Here is a 16507-nt window from a genome sequence, read left to right as displayed (position 1 = left end):
AAACCATCTTAAATTGTCGACTTCGGAAGAAAGCTTTTAGGCCCCGTATTTTAGGATATTTTCAGTCCAAACAGGTTTCTTTCGCTTTGGAGGCAGATTGTTTGCCCTTCTATTTAGGTACCCTTCTCATCCCCTCATATTTTGTGCGGTCATGGTTAAGCCACGTCAACGTTTTATATTATTTTTTTTATAGAGATAATAAGACAAAAAGCAATAAGAATATAAAATGTTGACGTAGCTTAACCATGACCTCACAAATAGGAGGGGATAGGAAGGGCACCCAAACATGAGGGCAGACAATCTGCCTCCTTTCACTTTACCCTATCGTCGTTAATTCCATCCAAGACCGTCAAGTAGCTTATGTTGTGGGGTGTTTTGGCCTATTTAACAGCGGATTTGGATCCTCTCCTAAGTAGGGGGTGCAAATCCTCCTGACCCAATAACACGGATCGTTGGATTTTGATCCAACGACTACAAACAGGGGACCCATCTAAAAGTTATAATAATTGTAGTCGTTCGATTAAAATCTAACTGCCCGTGTTATTGGGTCAAGAGGATTTAGACCCCTTGCTTAGGAGATGATCCAAATCCTTTAACTGCACCATCTTGATGTGACCGTTTCTTGGTTGCCACATGGCATACTGGCCCACATTTCTCCCATTTTTATTATAGATAAATTACATTTTACCCCTTAGGTTTGTGGTCGATTGCAACCTCATACAACATCTTTAAAACATTTTAATTTTATACATTTGCTTCTCATTTTATTTCAATTTCATACATCCGTTAGAAAATCCGTTAAGTAAACCGTTAAGTGATGACATGCCCAGATTATTTGTAATCAACCAAAAACCCTGATTGTCAAATACCAAAATCCCATTCCGATGTCGTTGGTGGATGCATCTCATGGGTCCAATCAACGACAATTCGAGATTAGAATGAGAGAATGAGGAAGAGAAGGAGATAGAGGAGGTCATCGGAAATAGTGGGTTTTTTTGGGTTTTGGGTGGGGTAGGGGTGGTTGCATCTCGTGGGTCCGATTGACAACAATTCGAGGTTAGAATGAGAGAATGAGGAAGAGAAATAGATGGATGAGGTTGCTGGAAATAGGTGGGTTTTTTTTGGGTTTTGGGTGGGGGTGGGGTAGGGTGGGGGGGTTGCAGGAGAGGTGGGGGTGGGGTGGGATGGTGTGGGTTTTTTGGGTGGGATGGGAGGTGAAGAGAGTAGAGGAGAAGGAGAAGGTGGGTCTTGGGGGGGGATTTTTTTTAATAGGGTAAATTATTATATTTTAAATGCATAAAAAAATGTTTTTTTTACCACGTGGTACAAATTTGGCAACCATGTCAGCACAAATGTGGATTTCATATTTGCCACGTCATCACTTAACGATTTACTTAACGGATTTTCTAATGGATGCATGAAATTAAAATAAAATGATAAGTAAATGTATGAAATTGAAATGTTTTAAAGATGTTGTATGGGGTTGCAATTGACCCCAAACATGAGGGGGTAAAATGTAATTTACCCTTTTATTATTTATGGTAATGTTAGTGAGACTAAATTTAGAAATAAAATTTGCAAACTAAAAGATGTGTCACCATAAGAATGAATACGTTTATTAATGTTTAAGTAATAAACCAATCATCAACTTCCATATTCTTTAGTTTTCAAATTTAATTTATCTAGCATTACCTTTACTCTCTCTCTCTCTCTCTCTCTCTCTCTCTCTCTCTTTCTTTTTCTTTTTTTCTCTTTCCTCAACCCTTTATTTGGTAGAGCTACCGCATCCATTAGAGCACTTTCAGTGTAGTAAGGCCCTCACATGCAACTCAATTCCTTTAAGTGAACAGTAATTATGCAAGTGCATCTTCACCTGTAAACTGAATAGCTCAAAGAATTTTATTAAAATATTAGTATTTTTTTTTACTTTGTAAAATAATAAAATATAACTTTATTTTTAATTTTGGATAGTAATAAAGGTTGAAAGTATTTGAAAATATTTAAATGTAGTGTAAAGTGGAAGAACATGATTAGGTATTTATACACACACAAAATTTTATATATATATATATATATATATATATATATATATATACTTTTTATATTTTTAATTAGTTTTTTATAATTTTTACAATTTTCTAATAATTTAAATTGTGGCTGAGCCTTGTGTCACATAAGCAAGGTGCTAGGCAAGGCGATAATTGCCTGACTTCTCCATCTGACTCGCCTTGAGCCCAATTATATGAGCTGGAGTGATTTGGGGAGGAAAAAGTGGATTGGGTTGCCTATCCCCCAAACAATAAGCAACCGTGAAATTGTTTCTAAACACAAGAAATTGCTCGACTCATAAAATATCCATGTGAAAGTTTAATAATTTCATTCGTCATCACAAAATGTTGCTCATAAAACTTATTTTCGTTGCCCTAAGATTAATGCAGGACATCCCTGGACAACATAGATAACAAAACTCCATTTGGCTACATTCTGAGCTCCATCAGTAATTTTTTCTGACTTTAATTGTCCAAATGGCTTATACATTTTAATTATGGGAAGAGATCCCCTTCGGATTTCTCCCACAAAGTCCTAGGGATCTGGAGATTTGGATCCTTGAAATTTGATCAAACGGTTACAATTATTATAACTTTTAGAAAGGCACCCCTTGTTTGTAACCGTTTGATCAATTTCAAGAGTCCGGATCTCCGAATTCCTAAGACTTGGTGAGAGAGATCTGGAAGGGATCTCTTCCCTTTAATTATGACGTGCAAAAGATCATGTGAAACTCAATAGTATGGTGGGGCTTGCCTCCTTGTTTACTTTGACATATTTCTCATAGAAATTAATAGGTTTTGCAAAATCTATGAATACCACCTTTCGTGGCATTTTTGTTAAAATTAATGTTGAACATTCCTAACACCATGTAATAAAATTATAAATGGAACTCTTTTCTAAAAACGTGAAAGGTATTCGCCGATTTTTTTTTTAATTTTAATTTTAAACGATTATCTCTAAACTTTTATAATTTGTTAATTTTCCCTTCTAACGTGAGATTTTGAAAATTTTCATCTATTTTGATCACGTGCACAACACATGGCAATTGTCTGAAGGCAAAAAAGTAATTTTATGCCACAACAAAACCTAATCGTTGCTAGATAGAAGAGGAAGGCATGAGCGCCACAAAGAACGTATATGGGGTTGGCGGTGGGCATCCTAGGGTTAGAATCTCAGAGAGAATATGAAGAATCAGCAGCGGAATCAACAAATTAGTAGAAAATTCGAAGGTATCTTGAGTAGGCCTGGGCATGGTTCGGTACGGTTTGGTACCGAGGTAGTACCGAAACCAAACCCGTAGTAAAATTTTGGTACGGTTCAGTACGGTACGAATGGGTGTACCGATTTAGTACCGAACCTAATAGGTTCGGTCCAAGTATTGGTTCGGTACGGTTGCAATGGCATGCCGGACTTCGAAATGGGTTGACAGGTTCATGGACAGGTGTTTAGACATGGGTTTGAATCATATGTTTTTGTGCAGAATGGTCTCGTGGCGTTGTATGCTAAATGTGGTCGAATAGATCGTGCTAGGGCTGTGTTTGATGGTTTAGGTGAAAGGACGGTTGTTTCCTGGACTTCGATGATTTTGGGGTATGCCCAAAATGGCCAGCCTTTGGAAGCTTTGATAATTTTTGGTCTGATGAGAAAATTGAATGTGAAACCGGATTGGATCGTTCTTGTTAGTGTTCTAAAAGCTTATACTGATGTAGAAGACTTGGGACATGGGACATCTGTTCATGGTTGTTTGATTAAAATGGGTCTTCAATTTGAACCTGACTTGCTCATTGCACTCACGGCAATGTATGCAAAAAGTGGGCAGGTGATGGCTGCCAAATCATTTTTTGATCAGATGTAAACGCCGAACGTAATACTGTGGAACGCTATGATATCTGGTTATGCGAAGAATGGTTATGCTAACAAGGCTGTAGAGTTATTTCAGGAGATGATCACAATAAATTGTAACAATTTTAATTGAAAAACTGATCGGTACGGTTATGTACCGAACATAGAACCGAAACCGAACCGACTACACAAAAAATCGAACTGATTTTGTACCCATAACGAATGAATCGAAAAAAAACCGAACCGATCAGGTTCGGTTCGGTTCTCGGTATTTTTTACCCAGGCCTCATCTTGAGCTTTGAAGCTCATAACAATGGGTATTGTGGTAAAAGACGGTGGGCATCGTCCAAATCTCCAAGATACAGCAAGTCTTTACTTTTTTGTTTTTTTCAGTTTGATTAATATGCAAAATGGTTGCTTTGTCTGTTATTTTCAGCTTTAAAATTCTAATGATGTGTGTATATGGGCCCCCTTGGTTGTTTTTTATGAAGTTTTGTCTCTTACTTCAAGATTTCATAGTTTGTGTTACTGTTTGGACTCAAAATTACATCATCGGTCTAAGTAATCAATGTCGTTGAATGAGCAGAATTTTAGACAGTTGAATGACAAAATAGTTGAAATGATTTTCAATTAATATTGAAAAATAATATTATGATATTATCTCTTAATATATATTAGGATATCTAAACCTAATATTAGGTATATCCAATTGATTGTTTTGAAAAGAGATGATCTGATCCGTCTTCAAAGGATTGCACGAAGACATTTGAATGGGCTCATCATATCAAAGCCCCAGGTGCATGCAATCTCCTACATGGCTAATTATTATCAAAACCAAGTCTTATTGAAGTGGGTGGTACAATTCAAATTGGCTTGGAATTCATGGACGTGTTAGAGTGAATGGGGTTGTTGCATGTGGCTTTATCTTGAGATATGGCGATTATATTTCATCAATTAGAATCACCTTTTAGAGTTTTATTTGGTGAAGGAACCATCATGCATGTACATGGTCTTCGTTAGGGGAAATGTGCATGATGAATTCAATTGGTGAAGTGATTTGATGGAATTATGATGAGGTAAGAAGCCTAGGTAGGCTAGGCTTTTGGTTATGATGGATAAGTCTGCCACAGATAGGCTTTTGGATGGGTGATGGGATAGGTTTTTATTTTGTTTGAAAAGTCAACCATCTGGAAGATAGGCTTCAATCTATGCCACGGATTAGCCTTAATTCTACGAGTTTGAGTTTCAATTGGTTTCCAAGAAATTATTAGGTCATGCCAAGCAAAAGGATGGATGCTATAAATACAGAGTTGCAGGCAACATTGAGGCCCTCCAATTCAACACACAAATTGCTATACGCAAAACTTCTCAACAACCTTTGAGATTTTATCCTCTCCCATTTTCTTCTCGCCAATACATCTTCAGTTTGGATAAACAGCACTGTGAAGGCAACTGGCGACATCTTTAGTTTGGATAAACAATACTGGAGCAGTATAATCAGCCGATCAATGAGCACCTTCAGTTTGGATAAACAATACTGCTTCGAGACCGACTGGTTATTTATCCAAGTCTTAGTCAACAAGGATTTTCAAGTCCTTGTTAGTAGAGGTCATGTCATCAGCCTTATTGGCAAAGTGAGGTGTTACAGGTTACTAGGCTCGGCACGTTGAACGCGAAGTTGTTTTATGATTGGATATTCACAAGTACATTTTAGAGTTCGGCATTCCGACGGCCAAACCACATTTACCATCAAGACATACATCTCTTTCGAGTATTTATGTCCATATAGTCTGGTGCCAGTTCAGCGTGCTTATACTCTCACGAATATAATCATCGTGACCAAACCCAGCACCGACGATTTGTGAACTTCGCAGAACTAGCAGCCTTGTCTTCAGGCTCTAAAATCTGAAGGCTGAGATGTATTTTTTCCTCGGCCACAGTCACAAAATCAAGAAGTCAGCAACGCGCTCAACGTGACATCAACATATTTTACTGCTCAGCCGTCGAGTTGGCATGCCCCGCACACAATCGAAAGACATAGTTAGCTTATTAATTACTCAGCCTACGCACCACATAGGCTTGGTAGTTTTTAGGGTCAACAGGTACCAAAACATGTATTTTGTGTATTTGGTCTGTTGCTCCTTCTACTTAATTCAATAAATACAGATAGGGGGAGCTAACAAACAAACATGTATATTAAGTGGCATTAAAAATGAGAGCACAACTTGAAAGAGATATCTAACAAACAAGCAAGTTTTATTTATTTATTTATTTTTTTTAAGAAACAACTGGTGGCAAGCCACGGTTATCCACTTCTCCCGAAAGTCAGAAGGACTCACAGAGGCATTTCAGCTTTCCCCTGGCCACAAGTTTGACTTCCACACCAGCATGGGGTTTCGAATCCAAGACCTTTAGTTTTTAGTTTGAAGGAAGCCTCGCAACCCGTCTTTTATAACTGGAACACCTACTCGTGGTTAAACAAGCAAGTTTTTGATAAAACAAATAAAAAAGAAACAAAAAATAAAAACAAGCAGATTTTACTAAAGCGGACATATGAGTGGATAAATAGAACTTACTTGTGCGACACATCAGCACACTAACATAAAATTTGATGAAATGCTAACGGAATGATCAAATTGATATGTATGATCCATTTTTAGAAATCAAATTAATTGATTTTCTATTTAAGGGTCCATTTTGATTGGAAGGTCCAATTTCAAGATCAAACTGTGATAAGTATTCAATATTTTATTGATTTCTATTTTCCAGCTTAAAAATTAAATGAAATGTACTTATGTGACCCAATGAATAGTAAAGGGGGCCAAAACACATTTATAGCCTTTAGATCATCTTCGGAATATCCCGCATGAATTAGGTGAGCTTATAATGCAGTGACAAAGACACGAGAAATAGATTTTACATTCCGTCGTTGGAATGTTTTACAGCCAACTAAAATATATAAAGGGATACTAATTTCAAGGTATTTTATATTTTGCATTGAAGATGCTTTATACTAAATAATGGAAAAAATAAATTAACATTGAACTCGTCATTCACGAGATTCAAAATTACATCTTACTTAAAAAACACTAACTCGTGATACTAAATGTCTAAGTATTAGCATTATTTAACAAACTATTATGCATGTTAAACAGGTGGGGGATTATCAACCATAGGTCATTATAAGACTCGTAGTTACTAACGGTCCAAAATCAACCACGTCTCGTTGGTAACCCGACCTTCAGTAAAACTCCTTTTTCCATTTCAATCAAACCCTATAAACATGCTTTTGCATATCCGACATTCCATATGCTAACGGTCCTTGTAATAAGGAGGCAGATTGTCTGCCCTCTTGTTATGATGTCTTTTCCATCGTCTTCTATTTGTACGATTACAGTTAAATTACGTTAATATTTTATATTCTTATCATTTTTTATCTTATTATTTTTATTAAAAAATTAATATAAAATATTAACGTGGTTTAACCATGAACGTATAAATATAGAAGAGAATGGTAACGACACCATAACAAAAGGCAGACAATCTGCCTCCTTGTAATAAACGCAACACTTGAAAATCTGTGTTTGTTTTTCTCTGCAGCCGTGTCCAACTGTGTCGGCGATGCAGCGCTCTCACTCTACAGCTGAATCAGATTCGTGTGCGTCCACTCAGACCGACGCGTGGTGGAGACGCAGATGCTCGCTTCTCTGACATCATGACGCATCGATAAAGCACCGCAAATCCGATTAGGCCACTTCTCTCTCTTGCCTCCTTTTCATGGTTAGCTCCTCCTTCTTCTTCTTCTTTACTCAACGCCCCCGCCCCCCTTTTGGCCTTTTTTGTTTCTTCACCGAGTTGTTCTTGAAATCGGTCGTGGATTGTTAAGCCAGAAAGAGAGGTACATTTCCCCATTGGGTTTTTTTTAATTGATTCATTGATGCTGTATTAATTTGGAATTTGCCTAATTGGGATGTGAGATTTTTGCTTTATATGGCTGCTTTGAGAGAACCCACATTGTTATTTTGTTTAGTTTTTATCAATTTGATGTGATAGTTTTGGTGGGTGTTTGTGCTTTGTGGTTCTTTTGCCGGTTTGCCTGTATTTTGTGGCTGGAAATTCATTGCTTGATGGAATGAGCGTTTGTGATTTGAGTAAACAATTTTGTATTTGTTGCATGACAAAGACTTTACAAGGAATTTATCTTCTTCCCAATGAATGGAATTCTGGAATTATAGAAAATTATACTCTTTTTGTATAGTTTTTCTTAATCCTGTTGTGAATTCAGTTAAATTTATGTGTTTTTTTACTGTGAAAGTAATTGCCTTTGCTTGAAAGTGATGGCTTTAGATATAATAACTAGGAACAATGTTAGCTTCTGCAGTATTCGGTTCCCTTTTCACTTTAACAGTCGAAATCCAGTAATCCATGGCATTTCGTAAGAGTATGTTTACTACATTATGCGCAGAAACATAGAAACTCACCTATTAGGCAAATGTTGGACAACAATATTGCTGAGTATGCTCGTTTGGGGGAAGGATCCTCTCACGACTTACATAAGTATCAAAAGGTTTCAATTATACCTCTTGTGTTCTTGATCTTCTACGAGGTCTCAGGAGGTCCATTTGGTGTCGAAGATAGTGTCCAGGCAGCCGGTCCCCTTTTAGCCCTTCTTGGTTTTCTAGTTTTTGCAATCATATGGAGTGTTCCAGAGGCCTTGATAACTGCAGAAATGGGTACTATGTTCCCTGAGAATGGGGGATATGTCGTTTGGGTCTCATCGGCTTTGGGACCGTACTGGGGCTTTCAGCAAGGATGGGTAAAATGGCTTAGTGGGGTGATTGATAACGCTCTATACCCTGTTCTGTTTCTTGACTATCTCAAATCAGCAATTCCGGCTTTAGAAAGCGGTCTCCCAAGGACAGTTGCCGTGTTGGTTTTGACAGCAATGCTCACTTACATGAACTACAGGGGTTTGACAATAGTGGGTTGGGCTGCTATCTTACTGGGGGTGTTTTCACTTCTTCCTTTCATATTCATGGGATTTATAGCAATCCCCAAACTAAATCCTTCAAATTGGTTTGTGGTAAACCTGGAGACTGTGAATTGGACTTTGTACTTGAACACGCTGTTTTGGAATCTTAATTACTGGGATTCAATTAGTACTCTTGCAGGGGAGGTGGAAAACCCTGGTACAACTCTTCCGAAATCTCTCTTTTATGCCCTTATCTTGGTTGTGGTTGGATACATTTTCCCTCTTCTGATTGGTACCGGAGCTGTTCCAGTTGAACGTGATCTATGGTCAGATGGGTATTTTGCAGATATTGCTAAAATGCTTGGAGGTGTATGGTTAAGAACCTGGGTCCTAGCAGCTTCTGCTTTGTCAAACATGGGTATGTTTGTGGCTGAAATGAGCAGCGACTCGTTTCAACTTTTGGGTATGGCAGAACGTGGGATGCTTCCTTCAATCTTTGCCAAAAGATCTCGTTACGGCACACCGCTTACCGGAATCTTATTCTCTGCGTCCGGTGTAATCTTGCTTTCCTGGTTGAGCTTCCAAGAGATTGTAGCTGCTGAGAACTACTTGTATTGCTTCGGAATGATAATGGAATTCATTGCGTTTGTGAAATTGAGGATGAAACACCCAGCTGCATCGCGGCCTTTTAAGATACCGGTGGGTACAGTGGGAGCAATTTTGATCTGCATTCCTCCGACGGTGTTAATCTTTGTAGTTTTAGCTCTTGCTACTCCAAAGGTAATGGCTGTTAGCATCGCTGCGGTGATCATCGGGCTGCTTCTGCATCCTTGCATCGAGCACACGAAACAAAAGAGGTGGTTTAATTTCTCCACGAATTCTAACCTTCCAGACATCCACAATGCATATGATCAGTATAGTATTGTGGCATGATTCCATCAATAAATGTAATCATTTGGTGTTTGAAATAATTGGTTGTCTCTGACTTTGACAAAAAGTTTAGAAGAGCTTTTAATTCATAGAAGTTTTTTGAAAAGAAGCACTTGATGGATGTTAGTTTATGAAGCACTTCCAAGTGTTTTTCAAAATGCACTTGAAAAGTGGTACAATACAAATACTTTTGTACTAAAACTACCAATCTGATCTGCTTTGCTTGCCAAACAGTCCCTTGGAAGGAGATCATTTTATCCTATCCGTTCATCAGATATTATGCGGCAATAAATTATTTTGAAATTTTTATTTAAATTGAACACAAATAATACCTAACAAAAGTTGGCTACAAACTGTACGATAAACGACTAGAATAAATTAATCCCTAAGATCCTCACAAAGAAGACCCAAAGAGGATCCTCATCCAATGTTTACGACATGTTGTCTTGTTGCTTAGCAGTAACATCATTCCACGTGGCACACACTCAAGAACGAAGAAAGATCGGTAAACTCAATTAGTCCTTAAACAAGTTATAAGTTAGCTCTTAACAACTGTTAATATTAGTGAGAAACACTTTGACGATCACATTGTAACATCCTCTATCAACTTTTTGAGCTTATGTTCAGTAATCTAATCATTAAAGAGAGTATTCCGAGGCTTATTGTGAAAAACCCCTTATATTGGCTTAACCTTACCTTAGCAGCTAATTAGGTTTATGTCAAAATTGCGGTCTTTTGGTTTATTTATTTAGGGTGGTGCTAGCCACACCCATTTTTACTTCTCACACACCTTCTTAATTTCCGGCCGTCGGATCAAATGAATTGAAGATGATCAATGGATAAAAATTAATAAGGATGTGTGGGAGGTAAAAAGGGGTGTGTGAATTGCATTACCCTTTATTTATTTATTTATTTTTTATCAACAAATTGCGGGCTTCTGTTAACCATCGGATTTTACAACACTTTGTTGTCTATATAACACCGCTGTCGTTTTGGCCTTTGTTTCATCAGCTAGTGAAAAAAAACTAACCAAATAAGCACTTTTATAAGCAGTTTGAGGATGCGGTGCTTTTCTGGATAGAGAAAAAGCTTAGAGGAAGAGAAAAAAAAAAAAAAAGGGAGTTCAAAACAACACTCCAAGAGCTTCACCAAGGGCATCACCAAGGGCTTCCCCAAGAGGATAATCTACAACCCTTCAACGCCTATTTGATCTCGATGCCAAAAGCGCTTCTGACTGCGGAAAAAAGATTGCCAACTCCAATAGTACTATTGGCAGTCAATCTTCTTCCAGTGTGGAAAATGAAGAAATCCTATCAGCTATCTCCGTTGCCATTGTATCTTCACCTTCACCGATCCAAGGGAATGACCTACGCAACAAGAACTCAAAAGGCAAAAGCTTTTGCAGCTCCTCTCGATTGTCAAAACCTCGAAAAAGCCTCTGCATGATCATGTCATGTCATCTCTCATTTCCATGATATCGTTAAACCTTTTCCGGCCTCTCCCTCCTCTTTCCAATCCCACAATCGCTACGGACTTTCCCGATGATGAGGACCCCATATCCTCCTTTTCCCCTGTGTGGTCGCAACTGCCAGTTAGTCTACGACATCCTCATCCGCATCGTGATTAACAACGATCCTAAGTTACTCAGAGGATACATTGACCACCAGTTTATTGTCAACCTCCTTGCCCTCTTCCAATCAGAAGACCCGAGGGAGCGCGACAGCTTGAAGAATGTGTACCATAAAATATATTCTCGATTCACATTCTACCGTTCCTTCATGAGGAAATCTATGAATGATGTGTTCTTGCACTATGTATTTGAGACAGAGCGGCATTGTGGGATCAGAGAGTTAGCTTGAGATATGGGGAAGCATAATCAATGGCTTCACTGTGCCGCTGAAGGAAGAGCAAAAGCTGTTTTTGATGAGAGTGCTTATTCCTTTCCACAAGGCTAAAGGGATGCAGAGCTACCACAGGCAGCTGGCTTATTGCGTGTCGCAGTTTGTGCAGAAGGAGCCCGTGCTTGGCGGGATTGTGGTGAGAGGGATTTTGAGGTATTGGCCCGTGACGAATTGCCAGAAGGAGGTTTTGCTGGTTGGGGAGCTGGAGGAGCTGGTGGAGAATATTGACCCTGATCAGTATAGGAAGTTGGCTCTGCCTTTATGCCTACGGATAACAAGATGCTTGAACAGTTGGAACTCACAGGTACATAGTTTTAATTTTGCTTCTGGCTTGATGATTTTTCGAATATCAAGATTCACAAATTCAGTGTTCTTTTCCCTTGCAAACAAGCAGAAAAGCATTGCTAATTCATAAAAGTTTAGTACCCACTTTTTTAAGGAGTTGCTCCTCTTTATCTGCCAATCATACAAACTACATTATTCCTTTAAGTTTAAATGTCATGTTTTAACTATGGTCTAAAAAAGTGCTATATTGTTTTGTACTCATAGGTAGCAGAGAGAGCCCTCTATGTTTGGAACAATGAGCACTTTGTGAAGATGATATCTGTGGCAATGGAGGAAGTGTTTCCGGTCGTGGTTGAAGGCATGGAGAGGAACTTGAAGTGGCATTGGAGCAAAAGCGTCCGGCAACTGACCGAAAACGTGAAGGTGATGCTTGAAGAAATGGATCCAGTTTTGTACTCCAAATGCCTTGAAGAAATTGAGCTAAGAGAATCCAAGGCCAACCAAGCAGAAATCAAGAGGAAGGAGAAATGGGACAGAATAGAAATGGCAGCAGCAGGAGCAGCCAAGCCTCAGTTCCTCCAACCACAACATTTCTTGTGTGTATACAAAAAGTAGTCCCTACTGGCTTTTTTGGGTTTGGTTTCATACCCACTGAAGAAGGTTTATTATAAACTCAGCTCCTTACGTGTAAATAGTTATTCCCCCTTGCAGATCAATCAAATTACGATGTGCGGTGAAACTTTATATTTTGTGGTTAATGAGGGCTTTAGAAACAAGATGCAACTATTATATTCCCCACATGAAACCAAGCTAATTACTATGTGTATCGCAACGCGGTCGCATGATATTATCACTTCACGTATTATAATCTGGATTGGCAACGAATTAATACTGTACAGTGTAGTATCATAAAATAAAACACATAAGACTTATTATATTAACGCGTAAACACATGTCACTTTACATGATTTCAAGGTGGTGGATGAGAAGGTGGTGAAAAATCGAAATTGAAAGACGAAGACAGGTCAAATTATATTAAAGTTATTACCTAATTATTCTTTGTTTGTTAATTAAGTGCTATATATGGAGACTGCTCAGACTGGCCAAGGATATATTTTCTTGTTGTGAGGATTACAAGGAAGTTGGAAACAAGGCAGGCAGGCCGGCAGAGTTCGAAGGTTTGGGTAGATGAACATACACCGTAACACGTTTTATCTTCTTTTTAAAAAAAAAAAATATATATTTGGGAGATCCTTTCTCCGAACGTATACATGTTTTTGTAGGTCTTATTGTAACAGGTTTGTCTGGAAATATGCGTACCCATATTTTTCCACCACAGCGTGCATTTCGTGTCATTGCTCGCCGCTCTGCTTCTATTTGTCTATAATTTTATAAGGATTTATTTATATGTGCTCTACGGCTTTGAAAGAGATTAAACTTATCAACAACCTTTCAATCAAGTAATTTATATATATGTGTTTCTTTTGATAGAAGGGGTTTCAAGTTCGACTCTCCTCTAGTTACTAAAAAATTCATAATTTTGACCTAATTCTGAGCATATATAGTCATCTTACACTTTGCTAAGCCTTTGAGACTTGCCTAAAATTTGCTCATGCTCTTTAGATTTTGGTTTGATGATCTCTCCTGAATAAATGAGTGAAGGTTACATTAGGATTGAGCACATGATTATATTAATGTGTGTGACATCCACACACACCTTTTTATCACACATTTCTTATTAATTTCTGTCATTTGATCTTCTTCAATTCATTCGATCCGATGGCCGGAAATTAAAAAAGTGTAAGAGAAGTAAAAAAAGGGTGTGTGGATAGCACCTCGTATATTAATAACAATTTTTCCACTCTTGCTTGCTCATTCTCATCGTTTAGGAAGTCCTTTTAAATGACTGAAAGCGTTTTTAGAGAAAATATTTTAAAATCAAACCTTAGTGGAGTTGCAAGTTAATCTTCGAAAAGCACTTAAAGTGCTTTATGCAAGAAGCACATAACTGGTTATTCATAAGCATTGTATACATAAGGAAAAAGACGAATCGAAGTTGGGACTTTCAATAAAACATTATTATTTTATTTTTTTTTGACAATTTTCAATTGAGAACACATATTCAAATAAAATTCGAGATTAATCACGGTACATGTGCATTTATTTCATACATTCGTCATCTATCGATTATCTTTGCAACTAAGAGAATATTATATATGGATGATGAATATATTAAGTAAATGCATGCACAACTTAAATTTTAATAATACATAATCAACTTAATATTCACAAAAATCGAATTCCCTCAATTTTAACTAATACATATAGCTAGTTTGGGATTGTGGTGCTTAAAAAAAAAACTTAATAAAAAATTTGGAACATCAGATATGTTTGGTAAAACAAACAAAAAAATTGCTTTTTAAAAAACTGTTGTCAATGATAGTAGAAAAGTATATAAAATCAAAAGCAGGGTTTACCATGTTTCTAAAACAAATGTTTTTTTTTCAAAGCATAGTGATCAGTGCCCGTTTAATGAAATTTTCAAATGGCAAGTATACAACCACATATTTTACAAAATTACAATCTTGACCCCTACATTATTTTCTTGACAATAATTATATTACATTAAATACAATATCATTTTTAGTCATTTAACATATCACAACATTTATATAAAAGTTTATGAAACACTCAAACACTTTTTTTAAGCACTTTTACAACAACAAAAAAGTTTGCCAAACACTCAATAACTTTATTTTACAACTGTTTATTCTCACAAAACAACAAAAACAATTTTTTTTTTTTTAAATCACAACACTAGCAAACTAGCTCATAATCAAAACTAAAACAGTCCTAATATCTGCAAAAGCAACATCACCCCCCCCCCCCCCAAGTTAGTTTTTATCAAACTTAATTTCAAATTAAATTGTACACGAAATTTTAGCCACTAATGCTATTATTTATCAAAAATTTCAAACCAAACTATTCACTAATGGTTTGTTTGCAAGTGCTTTGAAATGATTGAAAAGCGTTTTTAGAGAAAAATATTTTTAGGTTCCAAAAGCACTTGAAGTGCTTCCTGCTAAAAGTACTAGTTATGTGCTTATTGTTGGAAGCACTTCAAAAACTTTTTCAAAATTAACTTGCAATTTTACTAACGTTTGGTTCCAAAAATATTTTATCTAAAAACATTTTCCGTTGTTTAAAAGCACTTGTCAAACGAATCCTAAATTTGATATCCTATTTTACTCATCACCTAGTTACAACGTTGCGCATTGGCAGAAAGCGAAACAAAACGGTGGTAGTTCGATTGTCGTTCATGTTTTGATATTGTTCTTCTCTATCTATACAGCTAACGACAATATGTGTGCGCGCACGCGAACCAGAGCGATCGGGTCGAGCAGGTAAGCACCACCTCTTCTCTCTTACTTAGGTAGAGCAAAACGGTGCGTTTCGGGTGCTATCTTACTAGGGTTCGCTTAGTAGGAGGTTTTTTGTGTACTTCGCGAATTTATTGTGAAATTCAAATTTTGATTGCCAGAAACCAATTTTTGATTGAAGATTTGGTGACATTTTAGATTTTGTTAGGTACAGTAGCTTCCTGGTTTTCTTTACCTAAAAATTCTACATTTGAAAGAAAATTAAGTATTTAGGGATGGGGCGGCTAAGAATTTGTTGTAAGATTAAATTTGAAAAAAAATAAAATAAAATAAAAAATCCAATTGAAAATTTGTTTGGGGGTTGTTTTGTTTTTAATTATTTTGGGTTATGGGTTTTTCATGTGTTGCTGTAGATGGTAGATTTTAGGATTCAAATTGCATGATTGTTTGTACGCAAGCACTGCTGCCATTGGTATATGGATGTGAGTTTGTGTTTTGTTTCTCAGAATTTGTTTCAAATTTGAACTAGGATGGGGGCTGCTTCGTAGTCGGTGGCAAGCTGCTGTTCAGGTTACTATCCCTGGACTCTCATTATTTCTTTTAGATATTAATTGGTTGGAAATTTGACTGAATCTGCATTTTCCTTTCTTTATCTGCCACATTACAGGTTTGGTTCATCGTTCCAGTCATGCTAAACTACCGTTTCGATTCAAACAGTGTAATGGGGCCAAAATCGATAACTGTAATGATGTTTTAGTAACATCAAGAACGGTAATTTTATCTTCTTTTTGTTTTGGATTTTATGATGTGTCCAATTATCTTGTGGATGCTTGCATATTGAGGATAGAGCTTTGCTATCGCAGATTGTTAGAGGAGGAAGAGGGATTCAATATTTGACTGCACGTCGTGTTGGCACCATATGCGCTGCATCTGTGGGAGGGGATCATCATCAATTGAGAATTGATGATGATTCACCTCATGAGCCCTACTTTTTAAGTCTTGTCAAAGAAGCAGTGTGGTAATTCCCGTATCAAATCATAGACTTGTCAATAGCCTTTGTTAACTAAGAGCACAAATTGGTGGTCTTGCCTAAGTACTATTATCATATGTGATAAACAAAACATTGCAATTATCATTAATTGATTGGG

General features: G+C 37.1%; 2 protein-coding genes and 1 long non-coding RNA gene across 7 annotated transcripts; all 3 read left to right on the top strand.

The window, feature by feature from the left end:
- Window positions 1-7416: 7416 nt before the first annotated feature.
- LOC103422107 (probable polyamine transporter At1g31830) lies at window positions 7417-9994 on the top strand. 5 transcript variants are annotated; one of them, XM_008360142.4, is made up of 2 exons: window positions 7417-7671; window positions 8357-9994. In XM_008360142.4, the coding sequence occupies exons 1-2, from the start codon at window positions 7669-7671 to the stop codon at window positions 9794-9796; spliced, it is 1443 nt and encodes a 480-aa protein (XP_008358364.1). In that variant the 5' UTR covers window positions 7417-7668; the 3' UTR covers window positions 9797-9994. The 5 variants fall into 5 exon arrangements, with proteins under 5 accessions (XP_008358364.1, XP_008358365.1, XP_070662798.1 ...); XM_008360143.4 differs by having other exon boundaries at window positions 7417-7789; XM_070806697.1 differs by having other exon boundaries at window positions 7475-7671; window positions 8252-9994.
- Window positions 9995-10846: 852 nt separating this feature from the next.
- On the top strand, window positions 10847-12723 carry LOC103422129 (serine/threonine protein phosphatase 2A 57 kDa regulatory subunit B' epsilon isoform-like). The gene is made up of 2 exons (XM_029108943.2): window positions 10847-11998; window positions 12244-12723. The coding sequence occupies exons 1-2, from the start codon at window positions 11717-11719 to the stop codon at window positions 12592-12594; spliced, it is 633 nt and encodes a 210-aa protein (XP_028964776.1). The 5' UTR covers window positions 10847-11716; the 3' UTR covers window positions 12595-12723.
- A 3080-nt stretch (window positions 12724-15803) lies between these two features.
- Window positions 15804-16092, top strand: LOC139188347 (uncharacterized). The gene is made up of 2 exons (XR_011571725.1): window positions 15804-15929; window positions 16027-16092. It is a non-coding gene; the product is annotated as an uncharacterized lncRNA (long non-coding RNA).
- Window positions 16093-16507: the final 415 nt, after the last annotated feature.

The sequence above is a fragment of the Malus domestica genome, chromosome 10, assembly GCF_042453785.1.
Source record: "Malus domestica chromosome 10, GDT2T_hap1".
Taxonomy (NCBI): Eukaryota; Viridiplantae; Streptophyta; class Magnoliopsida; order Rosales; family Rosaceae; genus Malus; species Malus domestica.
This window is presented reverse-complemented; position numbering and strand designations above follow the sequence as displayed.

Bases quoted from the DNA above. Each gene is read 5' to 3' on its own strand.
- LOC103422129 (XM_029108943.2), top strand. From the start codon at position 11,717: ATGAGAGTGCTTATTCCTTTCCACAAGGCTAAAGGGATGCAGAGCTAC. The intron at 11,999-12,243 runs GTACATAGTTTT...TTGTACTCATAG, and splicing joins TGAACAGTTGGAACTCACAG to GTAGCAGAGAGAGCCCTCTA.